This window comes from Arvicanthis niloticus, chromosome 7, assembly GCF_011762505.2.
Source record: "Arvicanthis niloticus isolate mArvNil1 chromosome 7, mArvNil1.pat.X, whole genome shotgun sequence".
Taxonomy (NCBI): domain Eukaryota; kingdom Metazoa; phylum Chordata; class Mammalia; order Rodentia; family Muridae; genus Arvicanthis; species Arvicanthis niloticus.
The window spans coordinates 49,310,693-49,336,085 of record NC_047664.1 but is presented as its reverse complement, the minus strand read 5'-3'; the positions used below and the strand labels follow the sequence as shown (position 1 = coordinate 49,336,085).

The window sequence follows — 25,393 nt, the reverse complement described above, 5'->3', positions numbered from 1 at the left end:
CCCCTTAATTCAATTTTTGCTTTCATTGTTTCCATATGCTCTCCAGAACATGGAGACGTAAAGAAGGGGAATACAAAGATGCTTCCTTCAAGGTTAATGAATGGCTCAAGAGTTTTACTTTGGGGTTTATCACATCTGAATGAGTTATGTATTTACAATATAGTAAATATGGAAAATTTGATTTTAAATGAATCATGTTTGAAAAAATGCTTAAGAATTTTGAATGATGAATTTAAAATATTCTTTAATTAAATGGGAATTTATAATCAAGGAAGTCTTTTGTTCTAGAAATAAAGAAGATTAGGACTGTAAGAGTCTCTACTAAAAAATGACGGGGCAAAAGCAATATAAAACTGCAAATTAGATGAGAAAGAAATCTGTATCCAGAGGAGGAAATTTTTTCTGGGAATTTATCAGGAAGAACACATGAGCCTTCTGGGTGTCCTTATCTTTTCATCTTGTTTGATTAGGTTTTCTTCCCTACTGCAAAAACTAGGTTAGCTTGCCCACAAGCTTTTGGAGCGTCTTGTTTCTGTGTCCCATCTCCCTACAGACCCTACTGATTACAGATGCTATGTTACTGTGTCCAGGGTTTCTGTTCATTTTGGGCACCTGAACTCAGATCATTATGCTTGTTCAGGAAGTGCCTTGACAACTAAGATTCCAAATTCACACAGAAATTTGAAGTTTATTTTATAATTATGGGTCAGTCAACTCCAGGAACCTGATAAAACAAAGAACACATCCAAAATGAATCTCAGAACATTCCCAAATACAAAGTTCTCTGGAATGTTTACTTTCCCCCCAATAAATAGATCATAACATACAAAAGCAAGATTCATTAACTAGATCATAAGATACAGAAGTAAGATTCATTGCAAAAGTATTAGAATAAAATAATAAAGAGCTAGACCAGACCATCAAAGGCTGAAATACAAAAATGAGAAGGTTTGGACCCGGAGTGATGGCTCAGCACTTGTCTTGCAGAGGAGCTAGGTTAGATTTCCAGCTCACTCATATGGCACAAAACACTCTATAACTCTAGTTCTGGGGTACCTGGCACATTGTCTGACCTCCATGAGCATCAAGCATGCACATAACTTGTGTATATAAAAGAAATAAAAACAAAAAAAAGAATGAGGTTTTCTTTAAAACAATAAAAAGTTAAGAACAAAAAAACATGGTTAAAAGCTAGCACAATGTGCGACAATAGAAATGGTTCAGCAGTTAAGAGCTCTCTCAGAGGACTGGGGCTCACTTTCCAGCACCAACATGGTGGTGGTTTACAAGCATCCATAACTCCAGTTCCAGGGTATATGATGCCTTCTTCTAATCACCTGGACACCAGGCATGCACATACATTCATATAAACCAAACATTCATATACATAAAAAATTATATAAATATAGCTAGGCATGGAGGCACACAGTGAGGTTCAGGCCAGCCAGAGATACAAGTAACCAAGGAGATTTAAAAATCACTACAGTGGAATTTAAAATGTAAACTTTTAAACAGTATGTTGCATATAGCAAGAGTTTCTGAAAATCTGAAATCTGAAGCCATGAATAATTCAGCTATAAGATGGCAGTGTTGAACAAAATAGCTACTGTGTTTAATGATAGTTAGGTGGGAAATATTAGGGAGGGAACTGATTGACAGACACCACCGTGTAAACTAGAGTGGCATGGCTAGAATTAAAGAATTGCTCATGTATTTAATAGAACAAATATATTAAATGTAAACATTTATAAGAAAGGTATGCTTGTACAAACCTCCAGTGATGTTACATCTATCTAAACCAATAGAAGAAAAATAGTAAGAAGAGAGAATATTTTGGAAGAAAAGAGGACAGTGAGGAAAGTGTAAATGGAAATATCAGTTATCTAATTTGTTAAAATGGATTATCAAGTATCATACAATTGATTATTTAAATGTTCTTCACATAGGGTTCTGCATAGATAAAAAGCTATATAAAAATAAAGACTGCTGGGGGTGGGGGTCGAGAGAATGCTCAGTGGTTAGCATGTTTGTTGCTGTTGCAGAAGACCTGAGTTTGATTTCCAGCGTTCATATAAGTTGGATCATAACCCCCTGTAAATCCAGCTGTAGGAAATATGACATCCTCTTCTGACCTGCATGGGTACCAGTGCACTAAACTACACACAGACAAACAGGCATGCATATACACAATTATATATAAATAAATCTTTAAAATGTAAATAAGTACTGAGACTGACCATATATAATATATTAACACTAGACATAATGAATTTCAAATATAAAGGAAAGTATTCTTCATCAAAGAATCCATGACAGTTCTGAATCTCAAAAATAATAGTGACTCAAAATAATAGTGGCTAAAATTAACATCCAGAATATGATGAATGAACAAGCTTGTTATAAAGAGTTTAATATTTTAATTAAGTCCAATAGATCAGTATTAAAAAGATACTGTACCCTATAGCCCACTTCTTTATTTTTATACCTAAGAGTTTGGCAAAACAGAAAACTTGCTGGAAGATTACAAATTCACATCTAACAGAGCTATATAGTGAGACTGTCTCAGAAAGAACTGAAGCTATTCCTTCCTCAGATCAAAAAGCAAACATGATGTTACCTATGTTGTGTGAATTGAAGTAGTTGTCTTTTGTTCTTAGTCAATGCTTTTTTGGTTTTTAATATCAAGGCTTGTTAGGTGATTTTTTGCATTTTTGGAGATGGTGCTTTTGTGTGCTGCATTCTGTTTAGTTTTACAATACCTAAGTGATTCTCATTTCTTGACCCAAAGTCCAATTCATGGGATATTAAGCTCCTTTACTTTGTTTTTCAGAGTCCTTTTTATGTATTGCTGAACTCTTATTTGGTACCATTTTTTTTTATATATCCCCTGTGTGTGCATGTGTGTGTGCGGACATGCGTGTGTGCATGTAAAATGGATAATTTTCTTTTGATAGTGTTCTATGCATGTTTTTGACCTGTCTTGACATCAGATTAATAGGCTTACAGGATGAGTTAGAAGTACAGCTGCTTTTGACTTAGAGAGTTTCAAACAGTTGGAATTAATTTTTATTTAAATGTCTGATGGCAAAGTAACCATTGAAACCGTCTATCTATTCCTGGATTTTTTTCTATGTTGAGTGTGTTTGTTTATTGATTTTAATCTTCACTTGTTTTTAAGTCACTCAAGATTTTCTGTTGTTTCTTGGGTTAGTTAGCCAGCTTGTGTTCTTCTAGGAATTATATTGTTCTGCCTAGGTTATCTTATTGAAGTACCATTTTTATAGTATTTCCTTATATTTCTGTATTTTCTTTTAAAATTGGTGGTGTTTCTTGTCATCCCAGTTTCACCAATTTTGAGTTTATCTGGTTTTGTTTGTTCATTTGTTTGTTTTTGTTATCAGTCTACTTAATGTTTTACTGTTGTTGTTTTGGAGCTTTATTGTTTGTTTGTACCTTTTAGTTTCATTGATCTCTATTTTCCCATTCTGTATTTCATTGATTTCTCCTCTAGCTGTTTATTTACATTCTGCTTGCTTTGATTTAGTTTTTAGTTTATTTACTTTTAATGTGAGACATGAAGTTATTGATTGGGATTTTCTTCCTTTTTATATGTGTGTAGAGCTTTAAACTTCCAAGCAGGTTAGCTGCATCTCCTCCCTTAATAAGCACTCCTTAATTTGATCATTTGCTCTTTCTACGTCTGTGAGAATTTTTTAAATAACCATGGTTTGGTAGCTTTTATTTTAAACATTTCTTTATCTCCTTTTTAAATTTTAATTTAATTAGCAAGAACAAACAAAAGGATTTCTGTGTTTTGCTTAGAAATTTCCCCAGTAGATCTTCTAACATTAGGCACATTTTTTACTTTGAAAGTTACTATAGACAAAATAGGTTTGGTATTATATAATAATTATATATTTAGTTCTTCAGTTTCTATCATTTCCTGGTTTTCCCGCATACTTTACTCTGTGTTAAATGTATAAGTCTTTGTAAACTAGAACTTGAGGTTATCTTAGCCTTTCATTGGCATTACCTTCATAGCTCACAGCCTGGTTCTAAAGTCACTACTTTAATCTTTTATTATAATAGCATCCCACTAATATATAACCAAAAAACCCTACAGTATTTATGTTATAACAAATTTCCTCAAAAATTTAGCTAATTAAAATTATATAGATATATTATTAATGTGAATTTCACATTTTCTCTGGATCACAGATTTAATCCAGAGAATCCATCTATCTCAGCTGGATGGATTGGTTCACAGTTCTTCACAATTTGAGAGTCAGCTGAGATTTCAGCCTTCTGAGATTTTTTTAGTTTGGTATATATACTTCCGGGCAGTGCACGATTGACTTGTGAGGATGCTTTGCTCATTCTTGTGAAACTTCCATGGAACTGCTCACTCTGGAGAGAAATAAAATGAAAGAGGCTAGAGAAGACAGAGTGAGGTCAGGACGAGGCAGGTGGCTGAGTAAGATTGTGCATGAACTGTGCCAATATGAACAGTTTGTGAAGTTGAGACCTGTCAGTATAAACCAATGTCTAATAACATACTTCCACAGTGTGCTATCACCAAGGCTGCTTATATTTTAACATTGGAGTGGACTGCACAACACTGTGTCCAATGGTGCAGGAATCTTTACAGGAGTCTGAAAGCACACAAAATATGTTGTATTTGTTTGGCTAACTTTGAAAAATGAAGAGATGAGGCAAAAACTTAGTAAGTCCATCTTGAGTAGGGGCAGTAAACCCTTTTTTTGTAGGTGGCAGCATTCTCCATGTCTAGCCAAATGGCAGGTTTTCCTTAGTTACATAGACCACCCTGCCACAGCTGCTTAAGCCTTATATAAAACAGCATGGTGTTTATATATTACTGGATACATTGTCTCAGATGCCACTTACCTATAAGCAGAGCTTAAACTCCCTTATACTTGATGCTTTTTTTGTTTTTTTTTTCTTGTTTTGTTATTGTTGTTTTGAGTAACAACAGATTTGCATAAGCAACTTGAGAAGCATATTAGGTAATCAACAACTAAGAAACATCTCTTTGTCGTATCCCACCTCACGTGTACATATTCCATAGTATACCATAAAGACATAAAAGAGACAAAATATAAGTTTGAAACTACCATCTTATGTAAACAGATAATGTAAAACAAGATTTAGTGTTTAAAAGTGAGGAGTTTTTATAGAAGCCATCCATTTATGAAGGTAATAATTAACAAATGTGTTTGTAACTTCTGTGTCCAATAAAGAAAGTATTTATTTTTGCTTTATTGGGAAGCATACGATAATAGTATCATATTTTTAACAACAAAACACCTCACTGGAGTTGTATATTATCACATTAGGTATGAAAACTTACTTGTCATTCTGACTCTGATTTGTAATATGACCATTAAATCTGTGTCTATTTCTTTGTCTTATTCTTACAAGTTCTCACCTCTGATAACAGATCGCACTTAACTGAGCTCTTTATATATCCAAGACAGTTTATATTTTAGCTACAATCATAATTTCTGTACCATTTTATGATAAAGCCCTGTTATGACTTTCCACTGTCTATTATTGCTACTTTAATAAATATGGAGACAGAAAACAGATGGTATGTGGCTAGCTTAAATTCACAAAGGTTGCTAAGATTCCTACCTATAGCTCAGTCTTCTGGTTCATAGCAGAGAATGAAAGCGAAGACTTTAGTCTGCTCCTGTATCCCATGGTGCTTTCTCTCAAATGTTTTTCATAATTAAAAAGTACTTACTTTGAAATAATAGTATGTGTTATGCAGTATCTCCACCAGATCTGAGAGAATGTTTCATGGTTGGATAATTTGTTGGCCTAAGTTGAATTGTGTTACAAAAAGTTGTAATGGACATGACAGAAATAGGATTTTTCTTTCCTCCCTGTGAATTTTATATTTTCAAATCCTCTTGTGTTATAGAGTCATGAACCTATCATGATAAATGACTTATCATGCTGGGATGACTTTCCTTTGTCTTTTTAACAGGTATTCTAACTAATACTGAACTGTCAAACTAAGGAGCATTGACCCTCTATTCTCATACAGCTCTGGGCCAGTACAGGTTTGTTCCTATAGTACTGGTTTGTGTAAGTGTCTCCAGAAGTAGATCTGTTTCAAAGGGGGAAGCCTTCGGAAGTGTGATTATCTATCCTTCATGGCTTTTCATTCTTTCTACCTCTGAAGACCAGAGAGACCAGAACTGTGTGTGAAAAGTTACCACTAGGCCAAACAAAGTATCTTGCTGGTACTCAGATGGTTTATAGATGACCTTGTGATTAACCTAAACTTGATATGGTAAAGTCCTTTAATTGATCCCCCTCCCCATCTTACAGGTTTCTGCCAGACACAGGGAGGGAGGGAGGGAGGGAGGGAGGGAGGGAGGGAGGGAGGGAGGGAGGGAGGGAGGGAGGGAGGGAGGGAGGGAGGGAAGGAAGATGAGAATGCAGGCACAGGCCTGTGTGAGAGCTTTACTATTGGGTGTAGCTGATCAACATGCTTTGTATGATCAAGATCTTCAATAGTTAATAATACTGCCCTTTTATAGGACACTGCTGGACGACACTTGCTGCAATTCTTCTTTAATAAATGAAATACCATAGTTCTAGACAGCTCTTTTCTTTAGTAACTCTATAAATTTAAGGAAGCAATGTGTCAGAATATTAGCAAATCTTGAGTCTTGATGGCCACTATCTAGGTCACTGTGCTTGCTTGTTGCTCTATACAGTGACCATTTTTCTGTGTAAAAGAAAATAAATCTTTGATGACAATTGAGTGTAATACACGAAACATTTGATAGAATAAATGTAAAAAATAATCATTGGTAGAGAGTTCTAAAGCTCAGATGTCTTCTTGTCATTGTTGTATATTATATATTGTATACCTTTGACTCACATACAAGGTTTGTATTAAAATACTTAATGTAATTTTAATATCTAATAGAATGTTTGAATGAACATTTAATTGTGGAGGTAAGTCCTGCTCCTGTACCTTATTCTTTAATCTGTACTTTTGTTTGGGATAGAAGTAAAAAACGAATTTTTTTAAGAAGTTACATTTGGGAAGAATAGTTGCTGAGTCACAGAGACTACTAGCCACTATAGACTGCCACTAGATACTAATAATGTCATTTCTCTGTAAAACCCCTAGGTTGTTCATATTTGTCTTTTAATGATACATTTATTTCTTCCCCAGATCTTCCTCAGAACTGTGATCCTAACATTCCCTTAGTTGCTCAGGAATTAATGAAAAAGATGATACGTCAGTTTGCAATTGAGTACATCTCAAAAAGCGGTAAAATTCAAGAAAATAGAAATGGTTCAATTGGAACAAGTCTCGTATGTAAAAGTATCCAAATGAACCAAGCAGAGAACTGCCTTCAGGATGAGCAAGAAGGCCCCTTAGACCTCACTGTGACTCGAACACAAGAGCAAACCGCTCAGCAAGGTAAGTTGTTTATTCAGCATATGATACATATGTTCATGTTCTAAAATATGTAAACACGGATATGTTTCATGTTCATAGGGAAAGTTACCTTTCTTTCCTTGTTTCATTTATATGGCATAGACCAGAGAGATAAAAATACACAACTTTGTGACACAGCTTCTAATGATTTACCTTTTATTTTTACTTATGTATATATGATAGCAATGCACTTGTGTGCAGATCCTCAGGGAGGCCAGAAGAGGGAGTCCAAACCTGAAGCTGGTGTTACAGGAAGTTGTGAGCCTGCTGGGTGTTGAGTGCTGGGGTGCAACTCCAGGTGCTCTGAAAAAAACAGTGCATGCTCTCAACCACTGAGCCATCTCTCCAGCCCCCTGTAGTACATTTTTAATAGTTTATAAAAGAAAATTTGAATGTCTTTCTTGCTTTTTTCAAAATAGAGTACACAGTAAGACTCTCACTGAGCAACTTAAAACATAAAGTATGTGTATAAAGAGATACTATGAAGGGTTGGAGATTTAGCTCAGTGGTAGAGCGCTTGCCTAGTAAGCACAAGACCTGGGTTCAGTCCTCAGCTCTGAAAAAAAAAAAGAGAGAGAGAGAGAGAGAGAGAGAGATAGTATGAGAAAGAACTGTTTTTCTAGTAGATAGCCAAAAACATTAGTTTAGTATTTGCTTTTCAGTTTCTGAACTGAAATGAGAAAGAAACAGATGATTTACCATTTGAATTTTTTTTCTTTAGTTTTTATATTAGTTTTATGTATATGAATGTTTTTCCTACATGTATATCAGTCTAATACATGCAAGCCATTTGTCTTCAGAAGTCAGAAGAGGGTGTAGGACCCTCTGCAACTAGAGTTACAGATGGTTATGAGCCACCATGTGGGTGCTGAGATTCAAACCCAGGTCATTTTTAAAGCATCAATTGCTCTTAAGCTGCTAGGCCATCTCTCTACTGCCGCCCACCCCCCCCCTTCCCAGTTTTGTTTTATTTTTTCTAACATATAACTGAAAAGGGTTAAATTGTACATGGGATAAGTACACTACACTCCTATCATTTAAAACATACAGAGATACCTTATCATGTTGTATTTATAGAGTTTATTTATAAGATATCTATGCCTTCACAGAAGACCCCCCCCCCAAAAAAAAAAGCCTTTTAAGAATGTGGGAAGATGCCAAATAAGTGGCTTGTCTGGAGATGAAACATAGTAGTTTTCATTCGAATAGTTTAGAGATCATATCACTTTTTGGAAAGAAAAAAAAAAGATGTCCCATGCTTGATCAGAGATAAGAGATTGGTAATGATCCAGTGATATTCACAAAAGTTGACTCAGAAACTGGGAAGATTTTTTTTTAAAGTGTCATTCAAATGATTCTAGAATGTATTTGTGCTATGACTCTAGGAATGAGCACAGCAGTTTGTTTAAAAGAAACAGTTTCTAGAAACTGGTTCATCAATATTAAAAGATGGAAGTAATGCACCTTATTTGAAACCTGATTTTAGACTGTATTGGTCATTTTATGAGAAATACTAAATTATTAGAAATATTAAATTATTAAGAAAGGTAAAATATAATTGCAATATAAGACATAAGAAAATATATATCTTACTTTTGACTTTTGGACATTGTAAAACATGGGGTTTTTACATTTTTATTTGCTATCTATACTATGTATCTCATCATTTTTTACAGAAGCAGTGTAGCGTTCTGTAGGATAGAACATGAACCTAGGTGTCTGACAGACTTATGGTTGCAAATAGGAAAGGATGGCAAAAGAAAGGAAAATTGAAACTTACAGGTAGAAGTTCAAAATCCTAAATAAATTTCATCAAATTGAATACAGTAAGATATTATACAAGTCCAACACTTAGAAGGGAAAGGAGGAAGATTGGAAGTTCAAGGCCAGCCTGGACTACAAGAGCCCAATCTTGAAAGAAAAAGTAAAATCATAATAAGTAAATACCAAAAAATGAAAATAATAGACTATGTAAGACCTTACAGAGAACATCATAAAACTTTTTTAACAGGCATAAAATAATATTTCAAAGCAAGTACTTATATCTCAGCTGATTAGGAATGATTTTGCATATTTAATGTCTAGTCAATTTTACTAGTTTATTGGTTTTACTACAATGATTTCCTGGTTGTAAAACTGACAAGCAAGTCTTAAAGAGACAAGAATAATAAAATCAAGGTAATGAGAAGCTTGCTTTAAGACCCATGAAGGACTTAAAGTACAGTAATTAAAACTGGGTCCTGTTGGTCAGAATATAAATCAGTAAAAGCACAGAAATTTCCTAGGCATTACTGAAATCCTAGCAAAGGCAGGTGTCAGTAGAAATCACTGAGGAAGATTTCCTATTCTGTAAATATTACAAGGCAACTGGTTACACACCTGGAAGGAGATTGACAATAGGTATCTACCTTATTCCACTCATAAAAATATTAAGGGATAAATATGAAAAGCACATTTGCTGTTTAGAACACTGGACCGAATAGAATTTTGACTAATGAAGTTTCTAGACTATGACTTCTTAGATAAGAGAATGCAGTTTTCATCACTTGTAGCCTTTGTGAACTTTGCAAGCTAATGAACCATCAATCATTTTGTCCTGTAACTAGAAAACTAATATTAATAAAACAGTAAGGCTGTTGTGTAAACTCCAATATGTTAAATTACAGCACTGTCCTTGTTACTTTCTGTTGCTCTGGTAAACATAATGACCAAAAGCAACTTGAGTCAGAAAGGGCATATTCGACTTAAACATTCTGATCATTGATTGAGAGAAATCAGGACAGGGAGTCAAGCAAGAGCATAGGAAGGAACCATGGTTGCTTGTTTTCTGTGGCATGCTCAGTTTCCTTCTTACACAACCCAGGACCATCTGTCCAGAATGGTACTGCCCACAGAAGTCTGAGGCCTCCAACATCAATCATTAATCAAGAAAATTCTCCACAAAAATCCCCTAGGCCAATTGGATGGAGGAAATTTCTCGGTTAAACAAACAGTTTCCTCTTTCTGAGGTAACACTAGTTTATATCAAGTTAACACCCAAAATTAGCTGTCACAAGTCTACTCTTGTCAGTTTGCTTTTCCTTGCATTGCACATAGTTTCCAAATACAAATTCTGCCTAACATGATATAACTATCCCATGTACTACCACAAGTGTATTATATATTTTAGAGTAGACAACACCCTTTAAAGAGTACTTAGTCTTTTAGCTTCGCACAACCTAAAAATTATAATACAGGTTTACAGAAACCACTAATTATACTTTAATCAATGGTACATTCCATGATAAAAGAGGAAAGAAAACAGATATTGGCTTAATATATGTGTATTTGTGCATAAACGTGTTCTTAACAAAGACAAGAATTCATATCAGCTGTTTCTGCAACATGTCATGTGGCCTTAGCTGGTATTTATCTTCCTCTACTATACATTCTGTATTTTCTCTAACCTAAACAAGCACATTAGCAGCTCTTCCTTCTTTTACTGGGGGAGGTGGGGGGGCAACTCATACCTTCATTTTTGAGGGCCTCATCTGTGCCCTTTGTCATCCTGCCTAGATTGTTTCCCACTGACTTTAATCATAGGACATGGTAGCATCAAGAGATACCCTATAGGACTTCCTACACTCCAGAGTAATCTTCTCTACCTCCATTGTGGAGAAGCAGTCCAGTTTTTCCCCCTGTAGTCTAGATCAATCACACCTTCTAACACCTTTTCTTTTTCCCTCCTTCCTTCCTTTTTCATTTTCCTTCCTTCTCCTTTTTAAAGATTTCTTTATGCACATGGGTGTTTTGCCTGTATGAATGTCTATGCACTATATGTGTACTTTTGCAGAAGCCAGAAGTGAGTGTCGAAGTCCCTGGAACTTGAGTTACTGATTGTTTTCAGCCACCATTTGGGGGATGGGAACCAAACCCAGGTTTTCTAGAAGAACAGCAAGTGCTCTTACGCACTAGGTCATCTCTCTAGTTGCTGTTCCTTTCTCATCAGTCTGTTGATGTAAAGGACATCAAAAGCCCCAAATAGCCAGTAGGGAGGCTTAGTGTCCAGTTTGGCGAAATGTTTGTAGTGTTTCCTAGTAGAAGTATTCCCTCCTCTGAAGCCAAAACTTCTACACCAGGAAAGTCTAGGAAAAGGAAGCAAGATTTTCCACTGGGGGTGATGAGTGGAACATCCTGTACCCATTAATCCTAGCTATAGGAGAAACAATACCTTATATTAAACACTGACTCAAAGCCTATACTGCCTTCTAGATGATTCTCCAGAGCTCCAGGATATTGCCACCTATTTAATGCAATCAATAAACAGTGTTTAAAAGGCTATTCTACCATTCTATTAAACCAGTATTTCAAGATTATAAAGAACATGTTATGGCCAGTGGAGTCCACAATGTTAAGAAAAGTCATACTTTTCTGGCTGGGAAATTAGTTCCATTGTCAAAAGTGATGCTGTGTAGAATACTATACTAATGGATAGTAGTTTGGACAGAGAAGCAATATAGTCAGGAAATGAAAATCCATAACCAGAATAAATATCTATTCCAGGAAGGACAAGCATTACCTTCACCATGAAGGAAGTAGACTGATGTAGTTTACCTACCTCCCAGTCACTGGCTGGCCATGCCAAAGAATGCCACCATATTTGGGACTCAGTGTTTGTTGCGGCCCGAACTGCCCCACGGTGGATGCCAAAAATGTTGAGAACTGTACTACCCCACGTTTGGGGGCCAAAATGTCTTGGACCGTTCTGGGACCTACACTGCCAAAAGCCTTGGGGACTAACTTGTTAGCCCGCACTGCTACAAGTAGCTCCGGTCTGCGGGTGGGGAAGAGAGAGTGAGGATGGACGTGAAGAATGGAGACCAGACAGAGTGTGATTCAATCCCGTTTATTCTTCAGTCTCTCTTTCTAGTCCAAGTCCCAAGTCTTGAGTTCCTAGTCCCTAGTGCCTCCAAGTTCCAAGTTATTTCTTCCAAGTGCTAAGTGCCTAATGTCTAATAATTCTTCTGAGTTCTCAAGTCCAAGTGTCTTCTTCCTCAATGCCTAATCCCTACTCCAAATTGTACTCTAAGTTGTACTCTCTAACCTAATTCCTAGTTCCAAGTTGTACTCCCAAGTGCCTAATAATCTGCTGTTTTCTTCTGTCTGCCCCTCGCCTTTTATATGTCCCACTTCTAAGCCACGCCTCTAAGTCACACCTTTAAGACATGCCCTTAGGTATTGTCTCTAAATCTGATCTCTAAGTCATGCCCTTAAGTCACACACCTTTAAGTCTCACACACCCAAGGGAAAATCCTGGGTATCTAAAGCAAGATGTTATCAGAGTGTGCTCAGCTGTTGCAGGCTGATGTAATCAAGTCTCTTCAGGGTATATGGCTCAAGATGGCTGCAAGGATGATAGCCGCCTTCTGTTGGCTCCCCACAAGTGTTGGTCTCTTCTGTGGGATGATTTGGCACTGAGCAGCAGCTATAGTCAGGCCAGCCTTGTTGAGTGGAAGTCCATGTTGAGGCTTTGCATAGCCTCCATCTCTCCACCATGGCCACTATGTTCATGGGCACTTTGGGCAGTAACAAACAGGGATTGCTAGAGAAAGGCTGATTGCACAGAATGTGTCATCCTGCCTACTTGGTTATTAAGTTACTCTGTTAAAGCGTAACCTTTTGATGAGCATTTGCTTGGAATAGAAATATCCTCATGTTCTTTGACCATTTAAAGAGGTCTATCTATGTTCCTCTAATGTCCTTCTCACTAGTTTTCCAATCATGCTGCTTTCAAGTCCCTTAGCCATGCAGTCAAATGCAGCAAAAGCACTTTGCATAATTTTCATCAGAGAAGAGAATTATAGCTTTTCATATGTTTCATTTTATGAAACTACAAATATTTTCTGGCAGTCAGCTAAATACCCATGATTAACAGCTGAAATCATGATGCTTCCCCTAAGAGTATTGTAAGAAAAGTGCAGAGCCCATGACTTACTAAGCAGTATATTGGGTAAGGAGGAGAGGAAGTGTCCTATTTGAAGAGCTAAAGCATGACTAGAGAGGAATGATGAGAAAGCCTAAGGCATTTTAATGATACTGACATTACTTTGTTTAAGCAGTGATTATGACAGCAGATTTATTATTAGTGGTAATTTTAACATTTTTGTGGAATTTATTTATAAAATAATTTTCTTTGTCCAGAAAATATTCCTTTTCATTTGTAGTCATTGTCCTTCATGTAATGAGCCACAATTTGTTTTGGTATATTTAATATTCATGATAGATAATGTGGTTTCAAAGACTTTTGAACTCGTGTTCACAGTCAAGTATCAACTGACCCTCATGGTTTGCATTGTATAGCGACTAGAAGCCAGTGATAGTCTGAGGGGCTAACAAATGTTTTTTCACTTAATATTCAAATTCAACTAAGCATTAATGATTATCTTGACATTTCTGAAGAAAGTCTTGATTGTTTCCCTTTTAAAAAGGGAATTGGCTAAAAGTCACTTTTAGATCTTTGAGAGAAACTGCTAACACTCTTTCCCAGATGAGCATTACTGACTGAGTGACCAAACGTCACTGAACTCAGCATTACTCATTAGTCAGTAAGGATCTACACATAGAGAATGCTGTGTGCTGGTTATATGTGCTGCTTGTTACCAGAATTGAGTAATTCTGTATGGTACTCTACTATGTTGGGTTAATTAATGAAGATAATAATCATTGATTAATACTACTTGATGGCATTATTTTAAGAAATGAATACTGTAGAAAATCTATTAAGTAGTTTTACTTTATTAACGATAAATCTTAGATAGATTCTAACCCTGTGCACCGCTCAAATACTACTGAATTTATGTTTTCAAACTAGACAAGTTAAATGAAAGTGGCATAGTATAGAACTGACATCAATAATATGCTGTAAAGTTGTGAAAGACAGCTAGGTAGGGGGTGATGCTGACACGTGTAGAAGTTAGCAAGACTAGTAGAGCACCGCACAACAACAGCAACAAAGTCTGAAAAGAGATGAGAAAAGAAGTCTGACCTTAGAAGAGTAGAAAACAATTTTGAGTTACAATAGTATTCCTTGTCAATAATTTGGAAGAAAATGATGACATCAGTTTAGAAACAATTTTTAATTTTTGTCAGAAGACCTGATAAAACATTGATGCTGAAGAAATTGTTCAGCATTGTCATGGCTTAAATTTCAAACATCAGTCTACTTTTGAATTTGTCTTTGGTGGTATAATATTTACAATTAATTATGTCATTATTAAAAACTTATGTTGGCCTTCCTTTACTTTTGAATACTTTCAGTAGGGTTTGGTCAAGGCAAATAAATTCTGATATTAAATGACAGTCCGCTACTAGTAAATAAAAGTGTTGTATTTATTCTTTGGGTAGTTTTTAAACATACAGAAAAAAATAACAGTATATTAATCATGTACTAATCACCTAAAATTAATTAATGTAGTATTGACTCATGTATTTCTAATTTGTTTTCTCATGAAGAACAAGTACATTTCTAGAGATGCCACCAATTTATGTATTTATGTGGAAAGTAATTTTCTGTGCTTTAAAAATTCACATAAATTGCATGGTAAATGCACAGTTTTTAATTATGAATATTTGAAATACCTATTAACATTGAGAATACACATAGATCACTGTCTACCACTTTGACTTGTAGGTTTAAGTTAGAAAAGGTCCTTAGAACTTGAATATAAGCTGACATACTTAGTAAGGTGCTTATATCAGCATTGCCTCTGAGACAATACACACCTAGAATGGAAAACTAGACATGAATACCTACTAACAGGTGGATGGAAAGTAAACTATCATATATTAAAGAGAATACAGTGTTACTTATTCAAGTATATCTTCATGAGAGCATAGTGAATAACAGTGCTTATCTACTGAGTCATTAGTACTTCACAGATGTACATTCATAAAAGAGCAGGAACAGTAGATGGAGCTAACCGTTTGACAACATACAAATTATCCTTAGGATCCAGAAAATACTCTGCCTTCGTTTCTGATATTCCCAATCTGTCCTCCTTACCCACTGTTCTTACTACATTTCTCTTTTCCAGTTCAGACAGTCCTAGGAGTGACAATTTTCTCCAGTTCTTAAATCTACAGACTTTATGCTTGAAAAAGAATTAGTAGCAAATTGTTTTAATATAAATGGTAACTCTAAGAAAATGTGATATTTTCTGTGGATTTCTAAAATGTATCTAAAAATTTAATGCATATTAGAATATCTATGCATATACTTATTATGAGCTTGTATTTACTATGTAAATGGTCATAGACTGACAAAAATATATTGGAGAATATTTTCATTTTCACTAGCTAGACTATAATACATTACCTTGTCAAATCTGTTTAGCATCAGACTTTTAATATATGCAATACAGTCATCTTAGTTATGGAGAGGGACTAAAAAAGTATTATCACATTTGACTTCTACAGAGAAAAAAGTCAGGACCTAATAACCTGGTATGAGCAGGTCTCTTAAAGAATAGAGTAAGACTTAGAAATAAATAGCTCATCCAGTTTGAAAATAGGTATAATTTTACTTTCCCTCTATGATGGTGCTTGAAAAAGGAAAAGAAAGCTTTATTGCCCCAGCTAGAACATCACTACTTACTACACTATAGATGAGGAGGGAGAGTTTTTTACTTTGAAGAATTAATGAATTTAATTAAACACATTAAAAGTCTAACAGAATTTAAAAATTATACAGACTTATTGATTTGTTCTTAAACTTTGGCTAACAATTAGAACTAGGGGAAAATGTACTCCCTCCCCTGCTGTTTAAATTGTATATATTAAAACCTAACTTGAAAAGGGGTCAGGCAGTAGTCACATCTTGAAGAAAATGCTCTAAAAGTTTTTAAAATAGTAAAACTTCAATTTATAATTAACAGAAATAAGATGTATTACAGAATAAAATAGATGTGCTAGCTGTATAAACAGAAAAATATTATTTATTCATTAATTTTAATGAATATTAATTTAGTTCCCTTAAAGAATTATTTCTTGGGACTGAAGAGATAGCTCAGCAGCTAAAACACTTGCTGCTCTTGCAACAGACCCAGGTTCCATTCTCAGTACCCACATGGTGACTCACAACCATTTGTAACTCGTGTAGCAGGCGTCTGATGCTCTCTTCTGACCTCCATGGGCACCAGGCAGGCATGTAGTGTGCGGACATACATCTAAGCATAATATGTGTAACTCTAAAATTAGTTTTAAAACATAATTTTTACTCACAGGAAGAAACCCTAAGTCAGTAAGTGCACAGTGGTGTGTTGCAAGATGGTGCTGACATGGGGAAAGGAGCCTGTACTTGCAGAGGTCTGTGCCTTGAGAATAGCTTTGCAATCGTTGAGCAGACGATGTAAAGAATATCCTAGACAGAAGGGATGTTCTTTTACAGTTTGAGAAATAACTGTATCCTGTAGCATTAAGTGCAAGTGGTTAGATGCATGAGAAATATAAGATTTTAGTGAAAACTACACATAAAATTAGGTTGAATGGGTAGACTTGTCAAGGTACTTGGAATAATCATGTTTATGTAGCAGGAACTTTTCTCTCCTTTACTCTTCTGATCTAAGGGTTCTAACGTGGAACTCAACACTAAGGTTTTTCCAGTTTTTCAGGTTTGCTTATTTAGCAGATATTTTCTGATCACTTTGCCAGGAACTCTTCTAGACAGAGAGATGTATTACTGAATAAAATCGATGTGCTAGCTGTGTAACCATAGCAACTAAAAAATGGCCTGCTAAATGGTGAAGAATGCATATAACAGTGCTGTAATGGAAGCCTAGAGTGATGACAAACAACCAAGTCCAAATTATGCCCAAAGTGACTGAGTGATTCATAAGATTTGAGAAGGATCAATATTATGAGGGGAGAAGACTAGGACTCCTCTGAGAAAAGGGCTGAGGTGTGGAACCTTCGAAATGAAAAACAGCATAGAGCTTTCCAGGTCGATTTCCCTTTTCTACAGGCCTTGTGGTCTACTCTACAAGCACTGATGCTTTATAAAGATGAAGTCCTGTCAGTCTGCTGGAATTCTCCAGGATTGTCTTCTTCACAATAATACTCAGCATTGAAGCCATGGCCGTGTGGCCCTGTATGTCTTCTCCCTACATCTCTTTCCTCAGTTTTAGCCTGCTTACTCTTTTCTGACCATCCTAGTCCCTGTGGTTCCTCTAAAACCTCAACTAATCTTATAAGGCTGTCCTTCTGTACAAACCATTTCATTTAGAGTCTTCTCCAATACATTTGCTTAGTTGGTAATTCTCAACTTGTTCAAGATCCTATTAGATAACAGTTCTACACCAGTAATGTAAAACTGCCTCCTATGTTAGATGTCTTAGCTGTGGTTTTATTGTTGTGAACAGATACCATAACCAAGGCATAACTCTTAAAAGGGGAAACATTTAATTGGGGCTAGCTTACACTTTCAGAGGTTCAGACCATTATCATCATGGCAGGAAGCATGGCAGCATCCGAGGAGACATGGTGCTGGAGAAGGAAGTGAGAGTTCTGCATCTTAATCCAAAGGCAGCCAGGAAGAAACTCTCTTCTGTAGGTAGTTAAAAGGAGGCTTTCTTCTGCATTGGGTGGAGCTTGAGTTCTAGGAGCCCTGGAAACCAGCCTGCACAGTGACATACACAAAGCCACACCTATTCCAACAAGGCTACATACACCTCCTAATAGTGCCACTTCAAATGGGCCAAGCATATTCGAACTACCACAAGCTAGGTGTGTTTGTCCACACATGTAATCTTAGCACTCAGAAGGCTAAGACAGGAGATCACAAGTTAGAGGTCAGCCTGATTTGTCAGTAAGTTCTAACCTAGCCTTTTCTAAGTAGTAAGTCCTTACATTTAAAAACAATTAATAATAAAGATATGTAAATACATGAGCACATGTGCTTAATAGATTAACCCTCAGCCTGCTCTGCAGTGTCTTCCTGAGCAGTCCCCTCATCTCTGATGGTTAGCACTGTGTGTTGGATTGTCTTATTTGATACCAAGCACCATAAGAATAGGCTTTTTGCAGGGGTGGGGGATACTTCTTTGTTTTTGTGCTGCCATTCTATCACATTGATTTGTACATAATAAGCATGTATTGCATGATTATTCATTTCTACAAAAGAGGTTATAAATATGGTGTTACATTCATTCATCTTTACATCTCCCCAGACAATTGTTTTACATGGGTTGGTTTCATTACTGTGAAAGCAAATAAATGGTCTTTAGCCTTCTTAGGTTTTTAGTTTTAAGCAGGTATTCTTTTTTTTTCCTCCATGATTCCTTTCCAAAGGCTTACCTTTTCAGCTTTTGAGCAAATAGATGTTTATTCCTGGTATTATTTATTGTTGGATTTTAAGTTATAGTGCATTCTGTGCTGGCCTTAACCTGTTAACAATTTCTGAATCATTTAAGTTTTTTAATTATGAAAATCCAATATTTTATCTGTGGTAACTACATTTTAATAAAAAAAAAAATACTGAAAAGTATGTTTTATAGCAGTTGTCTTTCCTAGTTCTGTTTTGTTGTATGTAGTATCTTTACCTAGTCTTAGATGTAACATAGGCACAGATACAACTGTGTATTTCAAGTTTAAAATAGTAGATAAGTAGGTATTTAGTTCTTATGCATAACACATTTTATTCTTTCTTTTATAACTTGGACTGTTTCGGATTTCCCCGAGTGCCAGCCTTGAGAGTAGCCAATCATGGATGAACTATCAGTTGATTTAACACAGTGGTGGGAAAGTGACCAAAAGTAGATCTTAAACAAATCACATATTTGGGTTTATTCCTATCCCACCTGGCAGTACCAGCTCTCCTGTGCTTTGTCCTAATGCAGTGCCTTCCCAATCCTTTCCTAAAATCAGATTGAATAAATGTTGAATTATATCATTCATACATCAGCAAAATAGGACAGGAAATATAAGGACAGTGTTGTGTGCAAATATAAAGTGTTTTCTCTTGCAATAATTATAGGGGATGGAGTGTTAGATCTCTCTACAAAGAAAACCAGCATAAAATCTGAAGAGTCATCCATATGTGATCCTTCTTCTGAAAATGCAGTGGCTGGGTAAGCACTATCTAGGAAATATAATTCAATATTAATATAAATGACCTCTGCAGAGAACACTTAATTCTGTGCTGAGCAGGACTGACATAGCTTTCTCAGAATTTTTGTCACTCATAAGTTTGTCTCTCTCATACCTTCTTCATTTGTCCCTTCTCTTTTCTTTTTTCTTTCTGTTAAAGAAAAGTTATCAGAACAATCACCAAACTTCAATTCATGTTACTAAAATGAACTATCAATTTAATCATGGGATACAAACTAAGAAGCAGGACAAGTAAGAGAACTTGAAATACTTGAGGCAATTTTAAGGGAAATATATAATTTTAATAGTTTTTAAAAATGATGAACTATCCCTAAAACTGCTGTAGTTACTAATTCTAAAACTAGCATATAGCTTTACAGTTTCTGCTTTAGTGTGGTGGTAAACAACTTAACATTTATCTAGTATCACCACAAAAAAAGTCCTTTCATGTCTTTAAAACTGTCACTAAATTAACTTCATAATTACTAGTGAAACACTGTTCTGTTGGATTTTTGGATTTTTGTAACTTTTGCATCTTCTCATTAACTGCATAGAAATCTTTTGTCCCATTTAAATCTGAGATGAATTTATTTCAACTAAGCCTGTAATAGAGCTGGAATCACAGGTGTAACAGACTTAGAAGATTACAAAGTTGCATTTGAAATACAGTAACATTCTAAAATGAAATTGTTCATATACATCTTTTCAGATTTTAAGTTTTTATGTAGAGGACAAATGAGTCTGTGGAACTGAGATGTCTGTGTTTGGAAGTATTCTTGCTGCTACAAATTTCCTTTAAATGGGTTGACTCTTTTATTACTTGTTTAGTGGTAACGTCACGTTTCTACTAACAAAGACTCCTTTAGGATTTGGGTATTTTTATAATGGAACTCTAATTGTAAATAAAAATTATAAGTGTTGCTCTGCAAGCAGCTTTCAGAGGAAAAGCAACATCATGAGAATATTTTTACAAATACTCAGTTAGGATTTTATGTTCTTGGAAGGTCTGCCCATTGAGGCCACCGTATCATTGACACATTGTCCTACCAGGACTGTAGCATTTGCTTTGATAAGGAGTAACTACTACATCTCACAAACCTAAAGTGCAATGAGCAGTGATGTTACCTAAGCAAGGAGTATAATAAAGGAGTGGACCCTCCCCTTCCATAGCTGTGTGAGAGTCTCTCATACATCAGTTTACCATCGTTTCATTCCATCCATCCAGGAGACTACACAGAAACAGAGAGGACTATGTGGAAAGAAGTGCTGAGTTTGCAGATGGTTTGCTCTCAAAAGCTTTGAAAGACATTCAGTCTGGAGCACTGGACATAAATAAAGCAGGCATACTTTATGGCATACCTCAAAAAACTTTACTTCTCCACTTAGAAGCCTTACCAGCAGGGAAGCCTGCATCTTTTAAAAACAAAACTCGAGATTTCAATGATAGTTTCTCATATAAAGAAAGTAAAGAAACTTGTGCTGTGCTGCAAAAAGTAGCCTTGTGGGCAAGAGCTCAAACAGAGCGCACAGAAAAAAGTAAACTCAGCCTACTTGAAACCTCAGAATTAAAATTCCCAACAGCTTCCAGTTACCTCCATCAGTTAACTCTACAGAAAATGGTTACTCAGTTTAAAGAAAAAAACGAAAGCCTTCAATATGAAACTTCAAATCCTACTGTACAGTTAAAAATTCCTCAGCTACGAGTAAATTCAGTTTCAAAATCACAACCTGATGGTTCTGGTCTGCTGGATGTCATGTATCAAGTTTCCAAAACTTCTTCAGTCCTTGAAGGATCAGCTCTCCAAAAACTGAAAAATATACTCCCTAAACAGAACAAAATAGAATGTTCTGGGCCTGTAACTCATTCAAGTGTTGACTCTTACTTTCTACACGGGGACCTCTCTCCTTTGTGTCTTAATTCTAAAAATGGAACAGTTGATGGAACCTCTGAGAACACTGAAGATGGACTGGACCGGAAAGATAATAAGCAGCCCAGAAAAAAACGTGGCCGCTATCGACAGTATGATCATGAAATAATGGAAGAGGCCATTGCAATGGTAATGAGTGGAAAAATGAGTGTTTCCAAAGCACAAGGAATCTATGGGGTACCTCACAGCACTTTAGAATACAAGGTAAAGGAAAGATCTGGAACACTGAAGACTCCTCCGAAGAAGAAACTACGATTACCAGACACTGGGTTATATATGACAGATTCAGGGACTGGCAGCTGCAGAAACAGCAGCAAGCCTGTGTAGATTACTGTTAGAGAACGTGTGTGTGTGTGTGTGTGTGTGTGTGTGTGTGTGTGTGTGTGTGCGCTCGTGTGTGTTTGTGTGTGCAGGAGTGTATGTGTACAGGGGTGTGTGAGTCTTTGTGTATGTGTATATCAACATACACACGTGGAAATTACAAATGCTCACTCTGACAGGAGACATGAAATCTTACAGTTCAAAAACCACTTACATGCCTTTTGAAAAAGTTTTATTCAGGGTTTTCACTGTGGACAGAATTATAGAGTTGCTTATTAATTCTGATAGTTTGTATTTAATCCTTGTATAAATAGGTGAAAAAAGATTCAGGTTTTCTTTAGTAGTCAATAGCATAAAATGTGGGAAAACAAGTAATTGTCAAGTGAAACATTTTTTTTTATTGGTAAAAAGATTCTAGCCATTCAGTTGAACCATCTTATAATGGAAATACGATATTAATAGTTTGTGAACACTTTTATGTAACATACCTACAATGATTGTGAGTATGTCAAAGAACCAATCAAAGTTAAATAGTTACCTCTGTACCAAGAGTAACTAATAGATACAGTATTAATACACTACAGTGCATTCTATGAAATACAGAATGCACTAAAGTGCATCCGCCAGGATAGAAGAGAAAACCTTAAAGGATATGTATAGTAAAATTTAATATTTATCATTTAATTGTTGAGTTAGCAGGAAGTTGGGGTTATTAAGTATATAATTTAAATTTTAAAAAAGCTGACATAGTTAACCCCAGAAGCTATAGAATCCTTTAATATAAGATGGAATACTAAAAACTAAAAGTAATTTAAATTTAATTATTAAAGTAATTTAATTTTGTTTTTCATTTGAAAAATAAGCTAATGTGTAAGGTTAGAAAAGAAAGTTGGAATGCAACTTAGAGCATGTTTATAATGTGCACAGAACAAGCTTGAGAATGGTCATTTGGGTTAACTGTGCTGGTTAGTTGATGTTATGACTACTTTAAAGATTGTGACACACTCCTACTGAAAAACCTCAGTGTAACTTTCATATATTTGCTGCTGTGACATTTCAAAATATTTTCAGTTTATCAAGATGAATTACAGATTTCATTTTGGTGGGTGATACATTATCATTTTGCTAATAACCAAACTTGCAGTTTGTTCAGGGTCTTGAATAGATTTACAGATATTTAACACGGACGCTGTTTTGAACTTTCAGTAATGTAAACTCTTTACTACTTGGATATTTAGAAGCTGGGCAGTGCATTTTAACTTTTACTAGACTCATATGAAACCAGTAATTTTTATAAAACAGTTTTAAAAATATGGGTCAGAGTATTCCTGTGGGTTTATGAAGTATGCAGTTTTAGTAGTAAAATGTAATAAAGCATGTACCTCCATGTAAAGAAAGGAGATTTGCTTTATAGATGAGAGTCCTCCCCTATACCCCTTTTCGCTATTAGAATTCAGGTTCTGGTCATGTTCCTCAGCCACTTTTTATAAATCCAAAAGGAATTCTTACAGCTGAATTTAAATATAAGTGCACCTTGTCAAATACTTGTGTTGCTGCACTTGTGTTTGTGCGTGTTTTATAATCACATGAACATGTGATTGTTCAGCTACTAAACTTTAAAACTGCATGTATTTAAAGAAACTGAAGAATGAGAAAATGTATGACCAGGTAATCTCTTGGTCTCTGAGATCTGTACTGAACATTTTCAGCTGTTAACATTACCTGCATACTAGGGTATGAATCCTCTTGATCTTTTTCTTCCCCCAAGAAAATATACTTAATAGATTACAAGACAGCATTTGTCAGGGTCATCTTTCTTTTTAAAGAATTAAGCCATATTTTGTGAGGACTGGAACATGGATTATTTATTATACTTCCCCCTCCTCCCATTGAAAAACAAAGTTAAAAAAGTAAATGCTTCAAAAACAATTTTCTTGACCTCTTTATACAGAATTTTACTTGCAAAACTTTGGGAGCTCGAATGCATTACATACTATTTATATTGTATTGAGCTTTTTTATTCCTCACACTATATTTACATTGATAAATTGATTGAGAAGTTTATAGTAAAGGGAAACTTACAGAACACTTTTATATCATTTAAAAGATGACCTGACCAAAAACTTTACAGGATTCATAAATCAGGGATCATTTTGCTACTGACTTGACAGTGATCAGTAGTTTTATAGGTAATATTATAGTTACTTCACAGTGATCAGGAGTTTTATAGGTAATATTATAGTTAATTTGCAGCATTTTAGTACTTATTATTTATTTTTGGTCAAATAGTAAATTAAAATATTTTTTGATAGTTTATAGGTAATGATCAACCCATAACTTTTAAAAGAAACATAACGTTTGTATTACTGAGTTGACTTTTTAATTATACAAACTAGGAAAGGCAGGGAAGTTTATGGGTTCCCCTCCCCCACTGGTTCTATTATAATGTGCTTTATGTTAAACTTTCAAAATTCTTTAAAAATTTAGTTACCAGTTACTACTTAATTGACAGTTTCTGAAAAAATCCAGTTTCAGCTGACTTTTAATGAATATGAAAGCAACCCTTATGTGCTTTCTACTTATTTGAATGTTCAAGTATTTTATATTTAAAATAAAAAAAAAAGAAGGAAAAGAAAAAAACAGTGCCTCTGTTTTTAGAAAACTACTGCTCAGTAAAGTTGTTTAAACCATTCTGGTAGCTGATGACAATTTTATATTAAACTGTATACTGACTTTAGTGAAACTGATTTCTTTTTTAGTTGTTTACAGTGCAGATACTTGTGGGGTTTTTTTTAATTGCAGTATTTCCATTGTCGCAGTAATTTAGTAAAACTCTGTGGCTGCCTTGATTTTGACAGATTTTGTTAATATAAACTGATTGTTAGGCAATTAGTTATATTTATGCATAAATCAATTGCACTATAATTCATGAATTATTTATTACAATATTTTCTAATGAATTCATGTATCTGTCGTGTGTTGTACATGTACTGTAATTTTGTTCCTACTTTGTGTTGTTATATATCTAAATCTGATTGTATGAATTTTAATTGTTCAGTTAACGTGTTTCTAGGTTGTAATTTGTAGTAAAGCACTTCAATGCTTTTGCACTTAAATTTACAACACTGTCGGTGTGTGGTTAATTTACTCATTCAGTAAAAGAAAAGTAAAGTAAAACTTGACTATACTGAATTATTTGATTCCTTGTAAGTTTTTTGTTTTGTTTTAAATAGTATTAGAATTTGACTTTTCCAAAGAAATATTCAACAAATTTCTAACAAAAAGGGGGCATAGAAACAAAAAAAAAAAAAAAAATGAGATGTTTGGGTTTATAAATAAACAGGAAGAATTAGAAAGAATTGATCTAAAGAAAAAACATGAGAGCCAGTTACACTAAGGTGGCCTTTAATCTCAATATTTAGGAGGTAGAGGCAGGTGGATCTCTGTGAGTTCTAGACCAGCTTAGTCTACAAAGTGAATTCCAGGCCACCCAAAGACTGTCTCAAAATTATAGTTTTAGTGTCTTTATATAATTACT

The 25,393-nt window shown here is 35.1% G+C and overlaps 1 protein-coding gene across 13 annotated transcripts in view; it reads left to right on the top strand.

Moving 5' to 3' along the window:
* Positions 1 to 25,393, top strand: part of Lcorl (ligand dependent nuclear receptor corepressor like) — a 140,387-nt gene that overhangs the window by 86,662 nt on the left and 28,332 nt on the right. For 8 of the 13 annotated variants that reach the window (XM_034508394.2, XM_076938471.1, XM_034508392.2 and 5 more), the window contains 2 exons: positions 7,217 to 7,468; positions 19,494 to 19,587. In XM_034508394.2, coding sequence (XP_034364285.1) covers positions 7,217 to 7,468; positions 19,494 to 19,587 — 346 coding nt within the window. Of the gene's footprint in view, positions 1 to 7,216; positions 7,469 to 19,493; positions 19,588 to 20,831; positions 25,033 to 25,393 lie in introns of those variants that run through there. The other 5 variants (XM_034508393.2, XM_076938470.1, XM_034508397.2 and 2 more) reach the window with 5 other exon arrangements.